This window comes from Acomys russatus, chromosome 2 (genome assembly GCF_903995435.1).
Source record: "Acomys russatus chromosome 2, mAcoRus1.1, whole genome shotgun sequence".
NCBI classification, from domain to species: Eukaryota; Metazoa; Chordata; class Mammalia; order Rodentia; family Muridae; genus Acomys; species Acomys russatus.
The window spans coordinates 57,527,638-57,547,355 of NC_067138.1; the positions used below are offsets into that span (position 1 = coordinate 57,527,638).

Consider the following 19,718-nt stretch of genomic DNA (forward strand, 5'->3'; position numbering starts at 1 on the left):
GACCCATAATACCCCCAAAGCAGAAGCAAACAAAAAATGAAGAACGAGACCAAGGGCTGGCAAGATGGCTTAGTGAGGAACAGTGTCTGCCACCAAGTCTGATGCTCTGAGTTCGATACCCACATGGTGAAGGGAAAGAACTGGCTCCAGCAGGTTGTCCTCTGACAGTGCATGCTATGACACTCCTGCACCCCCTCCCCGCCTCGCAAAATTAAAAAAAAATGTGATTTTAAAAGATCAACAGGAAGCCGGGCGTGGTGGCGCACATCTATAATCCCAGCACTCGGGAGGCAGAGGCAGGTGGATCGCTGTGAGTTCGAGGCCAGCCTGGTCTACAAAGCAGGTTCAGGACAGCCAAGGCTACACAGAGAAACCCTGTCTCAAAAAACAAAAAACAAAATAAAAAAATCAACAGGAAACACATCAACAACAAGAACACCCAAGTAAACATTAACAGTTTGTTAATTTGAGGGTGATGAGAGTTCGTGAAGTTTTTGGGGATCTTGCTTCTCTCTCTCTCTCTCTCTTACATTTTTTTCTTTGTTTGTTTTGAGACAGGGTTTCCCTGTGTGGCCTTGGCTGTCCTAGAATTTTCTCAGTAGACCAGGCTGGCCTCGAACTCATAGAGATCCACCTGCCTCTGCCTCCCGAGTGCTAAGATTAAAGATGTGCACCACCACTAAACTCCTCTTGCTTTCCTACTTTTCTCTCTCTCTCTGTGTGGTATGTTTTCTTGAACATAGTTTATGTATGTGTACAAGTGTGTGTGTGGGTGCAAGTATGCATGTGTGTACCTGCATGGAGACAAAGGGTATCTTTATCATTTTTGCCAAACCTGAAGCTCACCAATTCAGCAAGACTGGCTGGCCAGGGAGCTGCATGGTCCTCCCTTGCCTCGGCTGAGCTCCTAGGATTACAGCTATGCCGAGTCTCACTTTTTAAAAATAACTTCTTTGTGATCGAACCCAGATCTCATGCTTGCATGAATTGGAAGAGATTGAGGTAGTTCTCTTGGGACAAAAGCCAGTCATGGCGGTGCACGCTTGCAACCCCAGTGCTGGGAAGGCAGAAACAGCAGGATCTCTGGAGCTCTCTGGCCAGCCTAGCCTAACCAGTGGGCTCCAGGCCCACGATAGACCACGTGTCAAAAATAAGGTGGATGGAGCCCGAATAACAATACTAGAGGTTGTCCTGTGCACAAGTACTTGCATGCATGTACACACACAGACATGCGCACACATGCACACGTGTGCCCCTCCACAGGTGGGGTGGATCCTACACTCCCCTTGCGATGAACAGAGGTGGAGGTGGGTACCTTTGGCACAAACACCAGGCACAGTGTGATTGTGCTGCAGAAGATGATGACCAGGGCCACAATGCAGAACTGCACGTTGGGCTGGTCACGTGTCAGGAAGGAGACGGCAGCCCCGATGATGCACATGATCCCCACGTTGTACACACTCATGCCGATATACTTGCTGTCATTGAGGGCGGGGATGCTTACGTTGCGGGTTTCCCACGCTAAGAAGCAGCCAAACAACTGAAATGATGAAGAGAAAGGGGAGACAGTCATCGCGCTGCTGGCTAAGCTGCAGAAACTTCTGGATGCCCCCCCCCCTGCAACTACTTCCATGTGTGGCCCCCAAGTTGCATCCCGAGGGAATGCAAACTGGGGGTGTGTCGGCCCTCTAATTCTCCTTCACTTTCACAACTGGTTTCCTGCAGAGACTCATGGGAAGCCATTGGGGAGGGACCTCGCATAAGATCTCGACTTCTCTCATCCCTCCTGCGCAGAGCCACCCAGAACACAGACGTGTTTCCCGTCTTCTCCGGAAGTGAAGCTGGCATATGGATGGGCTCTGGACGGTCCCCTGTAAGAGGGGATGCAGTGCACAAGTGCTGGGCTCTGCCTTTAGAGGGGAAACGGTTGCTTTTCTTCCTTCCTAACAGGTGGAGTGGACTGTGATGTGCAGCCCTTCAGCAGCCTTCTTAGACTGTAGCGTGGAAGGGGGGGAGGGGCGACAAGATGGTGAGGACCCTCACTGTAGCTCTAGATGGCTGGCCTCTGGAGCAGGTTTGCTGAGAGGGAAACTGCCCATGTCTCTAGTCATTGTTACTTTGGGCTTCCTCTCATCAACAGCTTCCTTCCTAAGCGATACAGAAGTAGACAGGATGGATAAAGACAGGAGAGGCCCAAGGGGAGACTTCAGCCCTCACAGTGCTCCGAGGGAGAGTAGGTCACAGGGCTGGTCCCCATCTGCACCCCTGGGTGGCAGTGACGGAGGCAGTGTGTGGGAGGGGGAGACTTGAGTCTTCTACAGGTGCAGGGCCTCAAAACCCTCTCACAGATAGATACCTTCTCCACTTCTCCACCTGTGACTCAGGACACTCCACATCTGTCACTGCCCTGAGGGGCTGCATTCTGAGGGTGACTTAATTTGGCATCATGGGGCAGGAGGAGGCTGGATGAGGCAGAAGGATCTGGAATGATGTCTGTGAGTCACTGACCGTGAGACTCTGAACAGGTCACTTCGCCGGGGCCTCACTTGCAGCATCGAGGAGATGGGAGAACACTCGTCCCTGGGGTGAGGTGGGGGGGTGGTGGCACAGATGCCAGAGTCCCAGAGGGAGCTTCTCTGATGGGTGGCACTTCATACCATGATGGTGGCTTCCTCTTGCCATCCCCCATCCTTTTCTCTAAGTGTATCCTTAGCAGCCTGGTTTATTAGTTTATTTAGTTATTTGTTTGAGAATGGCTCTTGTTCCATAGGCCGGGCTAGCCTTGAATTCTTCATCTTACTGTCGCAGTCTCCTGAGTGCTGGCTTAACCATCCAGCCAGGGAAGGAGGTGTTCTAAAGAGATGCTTGTGAGCCTCGCTTTGACTATCAGACAATTGAAACAATGGACTCATGAAGCTAGAATTCCTCTAGGAATCTCAAGTGGACAGAAGAGAAGGCCTGGGCTAGCCAAAAAGGATCGCTGCTATTGAAAAGAGATTTATAACATCAGACATCTATCTCACAGGAGAAGCAATGAAGGGCCAACAGTGGGCAGGAGAACGCCTTGGATTGGACTGCTTCCATGTGTATAACTTTTCAAACCTAATCCTTGTTTCAGACCCCGGAGATGGACTTAGGAGTAGGTGGTGTGGGGGTGTCACTGGATTCCTTTCTCCCTCTTTTCAATATGGTCACATTGAAAAATCTCCCCTTTCTGTTTTTTAACACTGATTTGGCTGTCCTAATTGGTTTACAGAAGATGGATGGCTGAACAGGGGTTGTTGGAGGCACAGGTAGTACCTCAAGTTCTGTAACACTGGAATTACTGGTTTGTGTCCCTAAACCCTGCTGACAGCTTTTTTTTTTTCCAACCTCCTTTGCTAGGAAATAGCCTTGGAAGCAGACACCCAGGTGAAGGAAGGAAGCCATCGTCGGCTGGAAGCCTGCAATGTGCAGTGCGGGTCCTTCATGCATGACCTTTTCAGTCCCTGGAAGCCATGTGGCCTCTTAGAGGAAGAAGCACAGGATGGGCCAGGTGCAGGGACTTACTTGCCTGGGGCCCATGGCGGTGAGTGACAGGCCTAGGTGGGAGCCTGAGACTCTAGCTGTGACCTGGATGAACTGAGCCAGCGTGAGAGTCACACAGCAAGGGCACACCTGGAGACCTTGGGGTAGCTACAAATCTCTGAAGATTGTCGGGAGGGACAGAGTCATATGTCCTTAGACCTTCAAGGAATGGAATAAGGACTCGTGGGCACTGAGCTGAGACAAGGAAGAACTTTCTAGCAGCACAGCCCATCTGTAATCTGTAGAGGCCCTCACAGGCATACCCACATGCAGATGCGTGGAAGTGGTGACCGTGGCCTTGTTGGCGGTGGAGTGGGGGTGGATGGCATAGACAGTCTTTGGAGATACAATTAGAGAGTCTGTGAATGGGATTTTTCCAGATCCTCTAATTGGTCCCTAAACCCAAGGACAAGGATTTGGTGAGAAGAGGGAAAGGAGTTAGAGGTAAGCCACCAATCACGAGTCGGGGACTGCCTGGAGCCACCTCCATTGGAAGAGTTCAGGAAGGGCTCTCCCTTAGAGCCTGCAGGGAAAACACAGCTTTGCCTCAGGAGGGAAACTGGGACATCATCTGTGCATATCTCCTAGGGCTGTGGTGGCCTCTGAGACCAGGCAGGGCTTAGTCCTATGGGGGATGGGCTGTTTATTTTCATGCTGAGAAGGCCCCAAGAGAGACAGGCCTGACAGAAAAGCACCCCCAACCCTGCCTCCTGTTTGATACCTACCATGAGGAGCCCCTTGTAGGCATAGACGATGCCCAGCCAGATGGTCATGTTGGTGTTTTCGCAGTGTTCCAGCAGTGGGCGGATGGAGATGTCCCGGCCTGCTGGGTCCGGCTGCATAAAGAGAAAACAAAAACCCCAGGGATGTACTGGCCATCTTCCAGTAAGCAGAGTCCCTAGCCAAAGGCCTCCCTCCCTCCCATACTCCACATCAGGAGAACTCTGCAGTTCCATGGGGGAACAGAGGTGCCAGCTAGCACCAAGTGTGTCCTGCTTGACAGCTGTAACTTAAGCCTGAACCCAGGTAGGTCCTGTGGCTTCTTCACACCGGCCCAACTTGAGATAGAGGTGCAGAGGGAAAGGATCTGATAAGAGCCAGACCTTAAACCTTCCTGACAGAAATCAATAAAGATTATTCTGAAGATACGTGTGCCCCTCCTTCCTCTTGGTAGGAAGGCTCCCGAAGGAGTTGACGCTCCCCCCGCCCCCCAGGAGTCTCACTGAAGTCTGACAGCAGCCATCTGGACAGCTTGTCTCCTAGAAAGAGATCATTCATGGTGCCAACAGCTTGTCCGACCACCTTGCAGAAGAGACTGGAACCAAGACAATGATGGACTGAGGATGCTCTGGACTACACCTTGACCAGAAGTACTCTGCTATGCTTTCCTCTGGCCTTCCACTTAAACCTAAATTTCATGTGAGGACCCAAGGATGGCTTGAGGGGGCCTTCAGTAGACCTCTCTGTCCCTCCCCCAGATGAGTCAAGTCCCTTTTCAACTTCATTTGTTTTTGATACAGTGTTTCTCTGGGTAATTCTGACTGTCCTAGAGCTTGCTCGGTAGACCAGGCTAGACTCATACTCAGAGTTCTGCCTGCCTCTGCCTTCCAGGTGCTGGGATTACAGGCGTGCGTCACCACTGCCAGGTTCCTTTTCTGCCTTTATTCTCCCTAGAGCTTGTTTACTTGCCTTATTAAGAATAAATGGCCAGAGCTAGGCTGTGGTGGTGCACGCCTGTAATCCTAGCACTCAGGGAGGCAGAGGCAGGTGGATCTCTGTGAGTTCAAGGCCAGCCTGGTCTACAGAGTGAGTCCAGGATGGCCAAGGCTATATAGAGAAACCTAGTCTGGAAAAACCAAACCAGAAAAGAAAAAGAAGAAAGAAAGAGAAGACTAAATGGCCAAATCTGGCTTATTGGTGCTGTTAGGGCCCAGGCTCTGACTCTTAAGAATTCCAGTAACAGTGTTGGCTTCAGCAGCATGGATATTAAAACTGGAACGATGCAGATGAGGCTAGCACAGCAAGTTCCTGATGTGTTCCACATTTGTACCGAGGAGCCATGGACAACAGACAGCTTCTGGGAGAGGGAGAGTCAGTTTTCTTTAAGGGTGCGGCCCCTGGTAGGTGAGCTATGTTCTAGTGGCGGCTGACTTAACCACATCTAGGAATATATGGACAGGACAAACTGGATTATATGGTTATTTAAAAAGGGGAAGGGCACGCCTTTAATCCCAGCATTTGGGAGGCAGAGGTAGGTGGATCGCTGTGAGTTTGAGGCTAGCCTGGTCTACAAAATGAGTCCAGGACAGCCAGGACTACAGAGAAACCTTGTCTCAAAACCCCACCCCCCCAAAACAAAACAAAAACAAACAAACAAACAAAAACCCAAAAGAAAAGGGAGGGGGGAAGGGGCACAAAATTAGGGGTTAGTAGGGAGATGGGGGTGGACATAGGAAGAGTTAAGGGGAAGCGCGCGCGTGTGTGTGTACGGAATATGATCAAAACACATTGTAAGAAGTTCTCAAAGAATCAATAAAGTCCTCAAAGTAAGAAAATTCCTGTAACTAGTCAGCTTACAGGAGGTGCCTGTAAGGCTTGTTGAATGGGCGAGCGAGAGAACTGGCTGTCAGTTGGGCAGGGAGGTCTTGAGCAGTCTCTGGAGTGACTGGAGTTAGCTGGAGTTTATTCTTTACTCTGTCACCAGTCTTCACATTTCACCAGTGGGTCCAACAGGTCCTTTAAGGCCTTTTGTGGTCTTTCCTGAGCAGAACTCACTCCAGGACCTCACACTGAATTTTCTTATGTCTCCCTAGCTTGTTTTAGTCTCAAGGGACGCCCTAACCTACTTTGGCCTTTCTTTTTATCTCCATTCCTGAGGAATTGAGCTCAGTTAACGTGCAGGGTGGCCTTCTCTGGGGATTGGCTGCCTGTTGTCACGGCTGGCTTCAGGTTATGCATGCTGGGCAGGAATCCTGAGTAAGAGATGTCCTCAGCTCCCCTGTGCTATATGCCTCAGGGCATAAGATGGCACTTTATCCAATGGCCGATGGTGTTAACTGTGCTCATGTGGCTGTGGTGGCCTCACCAGTTGAAAGGCACTGTTTTGTGGTGAAGGAGTCAGCTGTGGGAGGCGCTGTGAGACCCTGTGAGGGTCCTGTTTCCCCAGTGACCCTGGGAACTGCAACCAGGGGACTTGCTAACCATCACCCCACTTGGACACATCACATTCTGCGGCAAACAGCACTTTCTTCCCTGATACTTCTGGTCTCGTGGGTGCTTTTAAATCCGGTGTCCTACAACCCATTGCTGTCATTATGCATTTTGACTCCAGTTTATGCAGATTTGGCCAGTAGAAACCGCCTTCACATTGCCTCTGATGTTTTCTCCCACGTGTTCCTGTCATCCTTGTTTTTTGAACACTTTCTTACTTCTTGGCACAGGATGTTCTCAGTTCCACTGGCATTTTTCTTGGCCCAGTATTGGAATTGGTTATTTTTCTTTTTCCCACTGGATAATGGTGCTTAGAAACCAACATCTGAAAACTTTGTGGGCTCACTGCCTTAGGGTGTCATTGCTTTTAGTTGTATGTATGTATGTATGTATATATGTATATATGTGTGTGTGCTTTTATCTATCATATACCCATCTTATCTATTAAATATCATTTCGTATCTATTTGTCAGTTATCTACCTCTCTCTATTATCTAAATATCTATCAATTATTCATCTGTGTATCTATCAATCATCTATCATCTATGCTTCAGTCACCTTTCATCTATGAATCCTTTACTATCTATCGGCCATCTATCATTGGCCGTCTGTCTATCACTTATCTGTCCCTTCCCTCTATCACCTAGTCCATATCTGTTCATCTACTTTACAGAGAAAGCCTCACCTCAGAGCCCTCGCTTGTGTCTCCCATTCTCCACCTTCAGCTCTCTGCTTGCGGCAAGATCTCTGATTTCCAGCTGAGTCGCCACCCTTTATTACTAGCCTGGTTGCCCAGGACAGCCCCAGAAACCATTCATAGACAGCTACCAACGGCTGACTTACTAAGTAAAGTTGAGGATTTCTTAGCAAATCTGTTTTCCAGTCCAATGGATCCCCTGAGGGCAAACAATTGTCAAAGACAGGTGTTCAGGCCATTGTACTCTTCATAGGGTGTGCCTGACCCCAAGGGGTGGGCATGCCCAGGCTCAGTCGTTGGAAGAAGAGGCACTTTGATGGGGCCCATGGGAGTAGAAGGCAAGCTCCAGGCAGGTGAACCTAGAAATCCTCCCTCACCTGGGTGCTCCCTAAGCCTGGGTTCCAATGGGTGAGAAGAGATGGTCTTCCTGTATGGAAGCAGAAAAGCTGAGCCTGCTGGGACTTGTGGGCTCAGGGCATTTTATCTTCAGACTGTTCAGCTGTGTGCTTTCTTGGGCTTCATGCCCCTTTAGCTGTGCCAAGCCGCAGAAGGACATTACCTTAACCTCTTTGAGTTCATGGGTTGGAGTCGTATGTGAGTGGTAGTGCTAAAAGGAACAGGAGGTTCCTGAGGTGACCTCCGAAGTGCAAAGTCAGAGTGACCTGGGCTGGAGGTGACCCTTTGTGACACCCTCAGTGGCAGGGAGGCATTCATTGTGGGTAAATGTGTCTCCTGGCATCCTTTTGTTGTTGAATTAAGGAGACAGAACGGACTTACTCCCAAGGCAACAGTGACTTGATATCCAAAAACCACGCAGACGTCAGCGTGCAAGAGCAGAGGCCCCCATGGTCATGTGAGCTACGGACATATTGATGATTGTGTCTGCTGTTCTAGATGAGAGGTAGTCATTTGTGATGGGTTCAGATTTGGTGGGGGCAGGTGTAAGGAGAACTTTGGTGGAGGCTCACAGTGCCTGCCTGGCTCCTACATATTGGGACATACCCTTCCCCTTCTCCCTTAGGGAGATGGCCGCACAATCATTTTACGGAACCAAACCTGCTTCTCCTGGCCTCTACCTGTTGCTCATATTTCCTCTTGGGCTCCCCAGAATAACTCTGAGCTGTCTCTTTGAGTCTTGAGGGGCAAACCCACGAAGGAGATCACCCACACTTTCTTCCACCGGACCCTGTAGAAGCCTTGAGGTTCCCCCCTGGTCTGGGGTTGAGTCTAATGCTCCAGGTGGGCGGAATGGACTGCTCCCTGCTCTCCATGCCTTTGACTCTCCAAGTAGCTTCCCCTAGTAAGTCACTCGGCCTTTGTCCCATCAGGAGATGGTCATGGGACTGCTGTGATCTGCTCCCACTGTCTATATTCCATCCCCGTCATCTTACATCCCACCCTCACTCACATCCTGTTCTTTCTTCTAGCCTCTTTAAATCCAAGATCTTACACCCAGCCATCCTGTTCTCTGCCTGCCTCAGCAACTTGGTCACAGCCTGGACCTCAGCTGGGAAGGGCATCAGAGACAGGACCCATGGAGAGTTCAGACAAGGGTCCTTGAGATCAGGGGCTTGATTTTTCCTTTACCTCCCCATGGTACAGGTGCTTAGAAATAACTCCTTAGAGGCCGGGCATGGTGGCACATGCCTTTAATCCCGGCACTCAGGAGGCAGAGGCAGGCGGATCGCTGTGAGTTCGAGGCCAGCCTGGTCTACAAAGCGAGTCCAGAACAACCAGGGCTACACAGAGAAACCTGTCTCGAAAACAACAAACAAACAAACTCTTAAGTGTGGCTTTCTACATTACCCTTTTGCAGTTCCATCTCCACACTACAGGACAGTCACAGGGGTGGGGTTTGGGGTTTCTGTTCTTGTGAGGTTAGAGGATGGTACTTAATTTCAAAGCAAGCTAAGCAAGCCACTGTCGGGTCGTCCAGATCCTATGACAGACCTGGATTCACAGTAGACTGAGAAATCACACCTGTGATTTTGAGGTACCATTGTAGTGCACCAAAGCGCCACAAGAGGTCACCAAAGCACTGTGTGGCATGCAGTGGATTACCATACTGCCTGCTGGGAACACATAATCCCCTGTTCAGTGAGCAATGTAGAAGCAATCAGCATTCTCTGGGACTAAGAAAAGTACAGACTGGCCCTAACAGAGGCCAAGATGTTCAAGCATAGTAGTAGATCTTCTTCCAGGGCAGCTAGGAAGGGATGTTGGGTGAGGGGGCACTGCCCTGGGCTAGCCTCATGGTGGTGGTCTGTCCACACAGTCTGTGCCTCGGCTTCAGGTATGGCTCTGTTCCCAGGACTGCATTTCCTCCAGATTAACAGAGCTGCCCTTGCTCAGGATGACTGGTTGTAAAGACTGGCGGCCTGCTCTTTGGCTTTCGTCCCCTTTTCACTGGGCAATTTGTCAAGTATTTGTCCATCCCTCCATCCATCCATCCCTCCATCCCATAACTACTAAGGCATTCTCATTTCCCAGGTACTGCCATGGGCATAGGGATGTCACAGTAGCCAGGGCAGAAGAGGGTCCTGTTCTCACAGATCTCCCATTCAGGACCTGGTGGCTTCCATGAGAGGTGGCCTCACGGGGCTGTGCACTGGCCTCCTCCCATGCACTGGTAATGGATAAGCAATAGTAAGGATAAGATCCACCTCCTGCTGGTTGTTAGGGTAAGCACATCACTGCCAGAATGCAGCAAAATCTTACACTCATGTCACAAATGAGGCTGCAAAGGCACAGACCGACCAAGTAATGACTAGCCTGCTCCCCAACTGCTAAGTCACAGGGGTTTGATTAAACCCCGGCCTGTTTGGTGTTTCTCCCATCCTCACTGCTTGCTTTTTTCACCCAACCCCCACGCCGCCTGCGTCTCCTAAGCAGCATGCTAAATTCTAAGGAGACAGTAGGTAGGAGCCTGTTGCCCTTCAGAGGGGGAATGGCTTCACTGTTGAGCGTTTAGTAGAGGCTGTTAGAAACCCTGGGACCCTGAGAAGGCTGAGTGTTTGTGCTGCAGGCTGAACTCAAGCTGGGGAGATGCTTGCCTGCCTGGTAGGGCACTGTGGCCAGCAGAGAGATGGACACCTGCTTGGGATGGCCAGAGGGTAGACATATTGGCTCCTGGTCCAGCACTGCTCAGAGGGAGGTGTGCATAAGCTGCCTGGGACAGCCTACCACATCTGTGCATTGGATGGAGAGCAGCTGGCCAGAGTCCCTCTGCAGGAGGCAGTGCCTGACAATGTAGGTCAGCAGCCTCTGGGCACATCTGCATTGTCAGGTGGCACATGTGGGCAGCAGGTCAGGGCCTAGGTCCACCCACTCAAGCCTGAAAGGACAGATACTTTTTAGCTCTGCTACAGTCTTACTGGGAGAACTTGGGCGAGCCCTTTTCCAGGCTTTAGCACTTCAGCTACAAAGTGAACCCCTTAGTGATGTGTGTATGTGCTTGTGTGTTCCCGTGTATACCATCAGGCACGGAGGCCAGAGGTCAGTCTTGGGTGCTGTTTCTCAGGACCTATCTGCTTTGTTTGCCTGAGACAGGGTTTCTTGTCCTTCACTGTGACCTGGACCTTGTCACTTAGGTGAAGATGGCTGTCTAGAGAGCCTGAGGAACCTGTCTGTGCCCATCTCCCAGCTCTGAGCTTACAAGCATGCGATCCCCATGCCTGGCTTTTCACCTGGGCACTAGAGAGGGAATGCATGTCCTCGCCCTTGCTATCTCCCAGCACCTCCCCCTCACCGGTCAGTTTACAGTGTAGTGAGCGTGAGCTGGGTCACTGGAGGACGGTGATCCTTGTCCATCATTTATTCCTTCAGAGTAACTCTTACCATATTTTCCAGGTGCCTAGACACTAAGCCACTGGGTATCCAAGACCACTCTGATGCCAATATCCTTGGAACACAAACCCTAGTTATCACGGATGTTGGGTAAGCCACACAACACTACTGCGAATAGCAGAGGTAACAGGTTCCCCCCCAAACAGGTCCCCGCCTCCCCCCCCCAGAGAACCCAAAGGTGGACAGCCTGCTAGTCTTGGGAGGTTAGGTTTTTTCTTTCTTTCTTTCTTTCTTTCTTTCTTTCTTTCTTTTTTTATTATATGAGGTTTATTAAGTGAGCATGGAGAGAGAAGGAAAGGGGATGGGTACCCTAGAAAGAGAGACAGAGTGATAGGGAGAGAGATGGAAAAGAGAGGAGAGAGAGAGAGAGGAGAGAGAGAGAGAGAGAGAGAGAGAGAGAGAGAGAGAGAGAGAGAGAGAGAGAGAGAGAAGGAGAGAGGGGAGGGAAAGGGAGGAAAGTTAGGTTTCTAAGCAGATGTTGTCTTTGGCACTGCTTGCCAAGCGGCTGCTCTGGGATAGCACAGCCCTTAAAGGGTTCAAATGAAAATAAAATAAAATGTTGCTCTGTATGTGTGTGCGTGCATGTGGAGTTAGAGGACCACTCTGGGGAGTTGGAGCTCACTTCCATCTTGTGGGTTAGGCTCCAGTGGTGGCAAGGCTGGCATGCCAAGGGCTTTCACCCACAGAGCCATCTCAGTGGCCTCCTCAGTACAGGAGTTTAAAGAATGAGGGGAGATTGGACCTAAGATTACAAGTGCTTTGGTTGTAAATGAGAGTCCTGGGGCTGGAGAGATGGCTCAGTGGGTAAGAGCACTGGTTGCTCTTGAGGAGGACCTGAGTTCTAGTCCCAGCACTCACATGGCTGCTCTCAACCATCTGAAATTCTAGTTCCCAGGAATTGGATGCCCTTTTCTGGCCTCTGCTGGCACTTGTACTCACACAGATATACACCATGTAACTAAACAATAAAATACACAACAACAACAGCAGCAGCAGCAACAACAAGAACAAGAACAACAGTAAACGAGGCTTCCCTATTGTCTCCTGCACACCTGTGACAGAAAGAATCAAGACTAGCCATGAGGGGGCCGTGCCACAGGTTCGACGCTGGAGCCGACTTGGCACCTAAGACTTCTGCGTGTCCTGGTGGGGGGCTGGGCAGGTAGTCCTGGGTTAGGATCTGGGAGAAAGGGGCTGGTGTGGGGAAGGAGCTTGAGGTGTGCCATGTACAGCACCCTTGGACCTTCCATCTTGCTGCTCCCGTGGGTGGCTTGTCCCTTGGGCCCTTCCATCCTATGGCCAGCTTCCTGCAGCTGCCTTGAAGAACTTCCTTTGTGTGCTATTTCTGGCTTCATATCTTAAATGCTAAAGTTGGTTTTTAAAACACACCGTAAAATTGGTAGGTTTTCTTCTTGTTATGAGTATGTTTAGGGCTGTGTGTGTGTGTGTGTGTGTGTGTGTGTGTGTGTGTGTGTGTGTGAGTGTTGGTGGGCACATAAGTTTTGGAGAATGTATTTCAGTGCCTTGAGATTTCCTTTTTTCCTGGGGGCAGATGAGTCAATACTTCCTGTTTTGGGGAGGATGGATAAAGCCAGGTGTGGTGGCACACGCCTTTAATCCTAGCATGTGGGAGGCAGAGGCAGGTGGATTTCTATGAGTACGAGGCCAGCCTGGTCTACAGAATGAGTTCCAGGACAACGAGGGCTCTGTTACTCAGAGAAACCCTGTCTCAACCCTCCCTCCTCAAAAAAACCCCCAAAACCAAAAGCCCAAACCCAAAACCCAAACCAAACTAAACCAAATCAAACCAAACCAAACAAAATAAAAACAATAAGAAAGCCTGGGTAAAGAGAGTGCAATGGAGCCCATCACTTGGCAGCTGTGTGACTCTGAACACAATTAGTTCTGAGCCTCTCTGAGCGGGGACTTCCTCCCCTCTGACTCCTAGAGCTAGCAGGGAGGTAACTAAGGACTGTGTTTACCACCTGCAGAAGCTGAGGTGTCAACTGTCATTATCTTTAACTGCAGAGTTTCAGAGTGCTGGAGCTGGGAGGAACCATCCAGAAGCCTGGGGGGTGGGGGGTGGGGCAGCTAGGCTGCTTATCTCAGCAGCCTCATATCTCAGAAGCAGCAAGGCCTGAGCTGTCACTTCACGGAAGAATTCCATTTTGAATGTTTTGAGTGTGAGGCCCCCCCCCCCATCACAGATTACACGGGGATGTATGACATCATCCCCAGGGACTCTTGAGAGCACTTGTGACAGTTTTTCCTTTGTGGGTGCACAGTGTGTCTCTTTATGGTGAGGGGATGGCTGTGCTTTGCGGGACACCCTGGGCTCTAGGCACTAAATGATGTCCCGTAGTCTCATGACAGCCACACTCTCTTCCCCTGACTCAGTTTGCAAAACTAAGAAGCTTATGCCCAAATCTAGTTCTTTTCATAGCAGAGAAATGGAGGCCTGGGAAAGGACTCACGGCAAGTACTGGCACAGTGCTCTGGCCTCTGGCCTGTGTGCTACATGGATGTCTCTGGCCCATGTCCTAAGTCCAGCCTGGCAAAGGCAGAGGCTGGACCACTGGGCTGTGTCCAGGAAGCAGTGAGGGAAGGAAGGCGCGGACAGTCAGGGGAGGTAGGACAGGAGGAGCATCAAGGACCTCTCCATTCTCAGGATGGACCCCAGTATGAACTTGGGGTCCAGTGGACACTCCAAGGCTCTGTACGGGCTGCAGCGGTGGAGGGATTAAAGCTGACGACACAGCCACATGTCGTAGTATCTTGAGCCCTTTGCAGCCTGCTGCAGGCTTTCACACTACAAGCTCTCTTCATGGCAAAGGAGATCCATGTAGGATCAGAGTGGATAAGACACCTGTGTGAGAGGACACAGCACGAAAGACAGAAGCAAAGCCTAGGCCAGAGAGCCTTCCCACAGAGCACGCAGCACTTCTCAACAGCATTTTGCATTCCTCTAAGGAGTTCTGCTCTGTTCTCAGGGGGAGAGACCTTCTGCATGGTGGAGGGCTCATCTGTGTTCCTCCCTGGGGGTCTCAGGCTGTGGGAGGCAAAAGACCTCCTTGGTACAGCCACTGATACCAAGCCAGCTGGTGCTCCACAAGGGGGCTTTTGTGATGGGCTGTGGCTTTGTTGTCTACTGGGGGTCTGCAGGGCCCTGCACAAGGTTGGTGACATTGAACACTCTACAGCAAGCTTGCTAAATCGAGGAGGGGGAGAGGAGACCAGTGTCTTCTACCTAGAATCTCACCAGTACCAGCACCAGCACCAATACCAGCACCAGCACCAGCACCAGCAGCACCAGCACCACAAGTGCAAGGAGGCCTAGCAACCAGGAAAGGGGGGGGGGGGGGGAGGGACTTGGAGAGACAGGTTGGTGGCTGTGGGTGGCTTGTAGCCTGCAGACACGTGTTTCGTTAAGTCACTCCTGCTGTGTTGAACGTTGTTAGGCCTCAACACCAGTGCTTAAAACTCCAGGGGCTTCATATGTAACTCAGATTTCCAGCTTTCTTTGGAACACGCCAGGCCCTTGGCAGCACAGGGCGGCCTTGCCCTCACTGCTGCAGTTTGGCCCCACCACAGTCAGCAGGATGGTGCATTCAGGGGTCATCAGGGCACAACATTCTCCTTAGAGTCTCCTTCCCGCTTGTCTTCCATGAGCCAGAGAAAGACACCAGGAAGGAGGAGAAATACAAGTTCCCCAGACCCTGACACAGCACAGTGCCAGCTGAGGCGACATCCTCAAAGTCTTGAGCACAGGTGGGGAACAAGGACAAGCTTGTCTTGCACCTGGCTCCGACTGAACATGACTTCGCCATTGCTTCTAACCCCCTCTGAGAGGGGAAGCCAGCATGGGTCTAACATTCTTCCTTTCTGGTTTCTGTGGCTTTCTCACCCCTCCTTGAGTGCCTGAGACAGAGCCTGTGGGTGATCTTTGCCTCCTGCCACTCCACACCCAGTTCCATGTGCACCAGCCCTGACGTTCCGCTAGACTATGAACCACTCCCAGTGGCCCCTGGGCAACTCCAAGAGGCCCAGTGCAGGGACCTTTTGATGTCCACTGGTCTTTCAGCCCCTGCTCACCCTGCCCTTCCCCCTCTAGCCCTCTCAGGGATGTCCTCTTCAGTACACCCTGCCCCTCCTCCTGACTATGGGCACCCCTCTAGCCACTGTTTGCCAGTACGAGCTCACCACCTTCTCCCTTCAACCCGCCAGTGCTCCTGGATTTGCTAGACCAAGAGTGGCCGTAGTCACTATCCACCAAGTGAGGCCTGGACTCTTGTGTCCCCCTAATCTTTCCAGTTCCTTTGTGCCCACCTAGTCCCTTACCAACTAGCTACATGTGGCTGGTATACAAACCTGCGTGGAGGTCTTATCCCTGGCAACTCTTTTTGCCCCCTGGGGGTTTTAGTACGCAGGCCACTTCTCACTGTCCCTTAACACCTGCTTCTCCATCTTATACCAACAGCTTCCAGACTGCTGAACTTCCAGACTGGTGACCACCTCTGTGGCAGTCCCTGATACCCACCCAGACTCATCCCCTGCCTCAGCTTTGGCCCTTCTTCTGTCCTCCAGGTGCTGTGGCACGCATGCCCATTCTCCAGGCTCTTTCCCTCTCATGGAGGTGAATGCCTGCCTGCCTCTGGTTTGGGAACTGCTGCGGTGTCAGAAATACCTGTGCTTTGCTGGCCTCTGTCCCCACCACTTCTTCCTCCTCTCAGTCCCCACTTGCCATTGGCCAGATTCTGCACCAAGTGTGTCGCATGCCTAGCCCAATTCGTTAATCCATCATCCTGGGCCTGGCTCCAGGACATCCCGTGTGCTAGGGGACACTGAGGCTCAGAGAGGCTGAGTGACAAGCTCCAGGTCGCAGAGACATGGCAAAGGACAGAAGTGGCACTAGCACCAGGGTCACTAGATCCCCAAATCTTTGCTCTAACACAGGGCACACAACAGTGTGGTGTGCCAGGAGGAAGTCCCAAGTGTCCCACGATGGTCCTCTCTGCATGGCATTGTGCACGTGCCTGCAGCCAGAGCAGCCACTTAGGTCACAAAGTCTCTGAGGGGACAGTTGTCTCTGACTTCAGCTGACATCTGGGTCCCCATCCCCAGAAGTGAGACGAGCTCTCAGAGGGTTATGTCCAGGCTCTCTGGCCTCATAGTTGGCAGGGCCGGGCTCTCTCCTGCTCAGCCTTTGACCTTAACGCAAGGGGAGTACACAGCTCAGCCAGGGCCTAGCCACACACTCTCACCACCTTCTCACTCAGTGCTCGACCTGGATACTTCCAGATGACTCCGGCTGTCAAGTTCCAGCCTGGGCCTAGCGTGAACAGGGAAGTGACAGAACTAGGGTGTGAAGAGGCTTTCAATCAGGACACTGTGCCAGGGGACCAGGACAGAGTCTGGCCACCTTACTTCTGCCATGTGTACGCTGCATCTTACGAGTCTCAGCTCATCTCTCTGTTACTCACCCTGGTCCTTCTGTAGCCACCAGGCTCGGCCCCTCTCCGAATAGGAAAGCACTGAGCCCGGAGCCTGATGGACCTTAGCCAAGGTCACACACCTGTCACTTGAGCCCCTTCCTGCACTTCATGCCCCTCCCTGGGACCCAGGGCATCTCTGCTCACCTAGGAGAAAGAACAGGTGCTGCCTGGTTGAGTCTGGTGTGTTCCCTCTTTCTAGCCCTTGCTCCGTCCCAAGCTGATGATCTGCCTGTGGCTAAGGGCAGCCTGGGATTCCTGCGGGGCCCTGGTGGAGCGACAGTGCTGGTACACTGAACTAGAGCTACGGAGCTAGGACCATCAACTACATGCTCACTTGTCTTCGGAGAAATGTTGGCGTTACCTGCTAGAGGGATTGCTCTGAGCATTTTCAGTAAGAACATAAAAAGACAAAAGCTGACAAAGCCAAGAGACGCACACTGCCTGTGCATAACACGGGAGAAGACAATGCAGGCATTTGGCGTTCCTGATGTCATTCCATGAGACATTGTATTGGGAGCCCCAAAAGTGCACTGTTGCAAAGACGGATCAAAAAAATATGTGTTGTGGCTGCTGCCACGTTGAGTGCAACTGGGGAATCCCTTGGTGGCCACTCCACAGTGGGGCTCACTGTTCTGGGCCCGCCAGGGCTGTCACCTCAGCACTGCTACTGGAGACACTAGGGATGGCGTGGTGCTCCTGGGTTAGAACATGAAGCCACTCTCTCCTCATCTCTCTCACACACTTTGGCTAGGAATGGCTAGCAGAGAGCATAAGGAGGTGTTATCTATGCTGTAGGGAGTGGTCTAAAAGCAGCACAGTGCCTCTGAGCAGAGTCCGCCAGGGCTCCCCCAACTTCTTTTTTCATACCCCTAGTAATGAGATTCTCACTACCTCCTAAGGTGGCCCAGCTCACTTATGATTAGGCAGGACGTTAGAAAAAATGTTATTCACCTAAGCTGAATCTGGATGCAGGGTTTTCGCCGCTGTCCTCCATCCTTCGGGTGTCTTCCTCCAGCTCAGGACAGCCTGGATGAGGCTAGGGGCAGAGGGCACATCCTCCCTGCTTGCTCTTTTACACTGGGCGTCAACTTTGCCTGCACAGGACAGTGTCTAATTCTTTTTCTACTATTTTGTTACCCACTACCTCCATGGGACCTGGGGTCTAGCCTGGTGTCTTCTCCCCATGCCTAGCATCCTATTCATCTGGGGTTTCCCCCTGAGCTTGCACTGATTTCATAGTAACGTGTATTGAGGAACCCCACAGCACACATACATATGTGCACGCATGCATGTACACTTATGTGTACATAAGAACTTGCACACATATGCCCTGTACACATCCCTCTCTGGTGTGACTCAGCACTAGAGCCTCTTCCTGTCAGAAGAAGGGTGCCTTCGGCCTCCTTGTTACCCATTCTGACCTTTTCATGCCTCCTTTTAAGGCGGGATGTATCACTCAGCACGCTGTTTCAAAAGCAGGCCACAAGGGCTAGTGATAAATGACCTTAATGACTGGAGGCCGAAAAGATGAAACAGGCCCAGTCCAAGGGAGGAACAATGATGCAGAGGAAGAGAATAGGAACGAGGTTTGGGGAGTTAGACTTATAAAACAAACAAACAAACAAACGAACAAACAAACAAACAAACATCCCAGAGAATGGCCCCTGCCTCTGGCCCAGTGAGAAGGCAAGCCTGTAACTTTAGTTTAACTTTCACAAATGTGATCTTGTGGAACTCTGTGACCCAGTGTGGTTGGACAGGAAGTACCTGTGCTAATTTACAGATGGGGGAACTTGGCTTAGAGGGACAAAGGGGACTGACCAAAGGGGGTGTGAGACAGGTGCACACTGCCATCCCAGCTGTGCACCCACACCTCAGTCCTCATAGCCAATTGAGGGTCACATCACTAAGCTCGGCCAATGGGCCATGGGTGTGGGTGGAAGTGTCCACTGACCCGCCTGGCTGAAGTGTGGAGAGCTGTTACAAGATCCACGCTGCTTTATTTGTGGTACAGATGGTGAACTGCCTCCAGGAAATGGCTGTCCAGGACAGCCACCTGGACTCACAGCTGGACTCAGCCTTTGCTGTGTCATCTATGGAGACTGTGGCCTGGCAGAGCCTTGCCAACGCAGGGGCGCAGTGACATTGGCCATTGGCTCAGCATTTGCACAGCTACCTTCCCTAGTCTTTGAAAGGGTTCCGTCAGCATCCCATGTCATGCATAGAGGACTTACTGAGGACCCCTATGGACACTCAAATCCTCAGATACTCAAGGCCCCATATTGAACAGTGATGCTCATGTCGTCTTAGTGAACCCTCACATGCACAGGAATGTATCTATGTTACAGATAGTTTTCCTTCTTTCTGTATAGGGAAACTGAGGCTCAGAGTGGTGAAGCCATTTGCTTAGGATCCCAGCATCACTAAGATCTGCTGGGCCTGGGATTAGAAAGCTTGAGAGGCCAGGAGTTTGGGGTGCTGGCAGAAGCAGACAGCCATGATGTCCTGAGCCTCTGTCGGGCTGAGTGCTTTCTCCCATGACGGGAGACTGCACAGATCACATTCAGACTTTGCAGCCAAGTGAAACCTTGTGATTTATTACAGCAATGCCTATTTCCCAATTTTAAGCCAATATAGCTTGAAGTGAAATGGAAGGAAAACAGTGGAACGTTTGGGACCTTTGGCTTAGCTCATTACGTTTTACTGGAACAGCTCAGCAGACTTCTCATCATCCCCTCGGCCACACTCTCCCCCATTCTCGCTACTTGTAGCTTTCTGATGCAGAGGGTCTCAGGCATGACCCCCCCACCCCCTAGCCCCCGAATCCACAGGATAATTCTGCCCTCTGAGTGCATGGCATAAAGAACCAGCCTCAGCACACAAAAGTGTAAACAAATGGCAGGCTG

General features: G+C 51.3%; 1 protein-coding gene across 1 annotated transcript in view; it reads right to left on the reverse strand.

Moving 5' to 3' along the window:
* Positions 1-19,718, reverse strand: part of Gabbr2 (gamma-aminobutyric acid type B receptor subunit 2) — a 330,548-nt gene that overhangs the window by 15,099 nt on the left and 295,731 nt on the right. Inside the window, exons 14-15 of the mRNA XM_051161797.1 lie at positions 4,293-4,403; positions 1,316-1,540 (exon numbers count right to left, since the gene is read on the reverse strand). Coding sequence (XP_051017754.1) covers positions 1,316-1,540; positions 4,293-4,403 — 336 coding nt within the window. The remainder of the gene's footprint in view (positions 1-1,315; positions 1,541-4,292; positions 4,404-19,718) is intronic.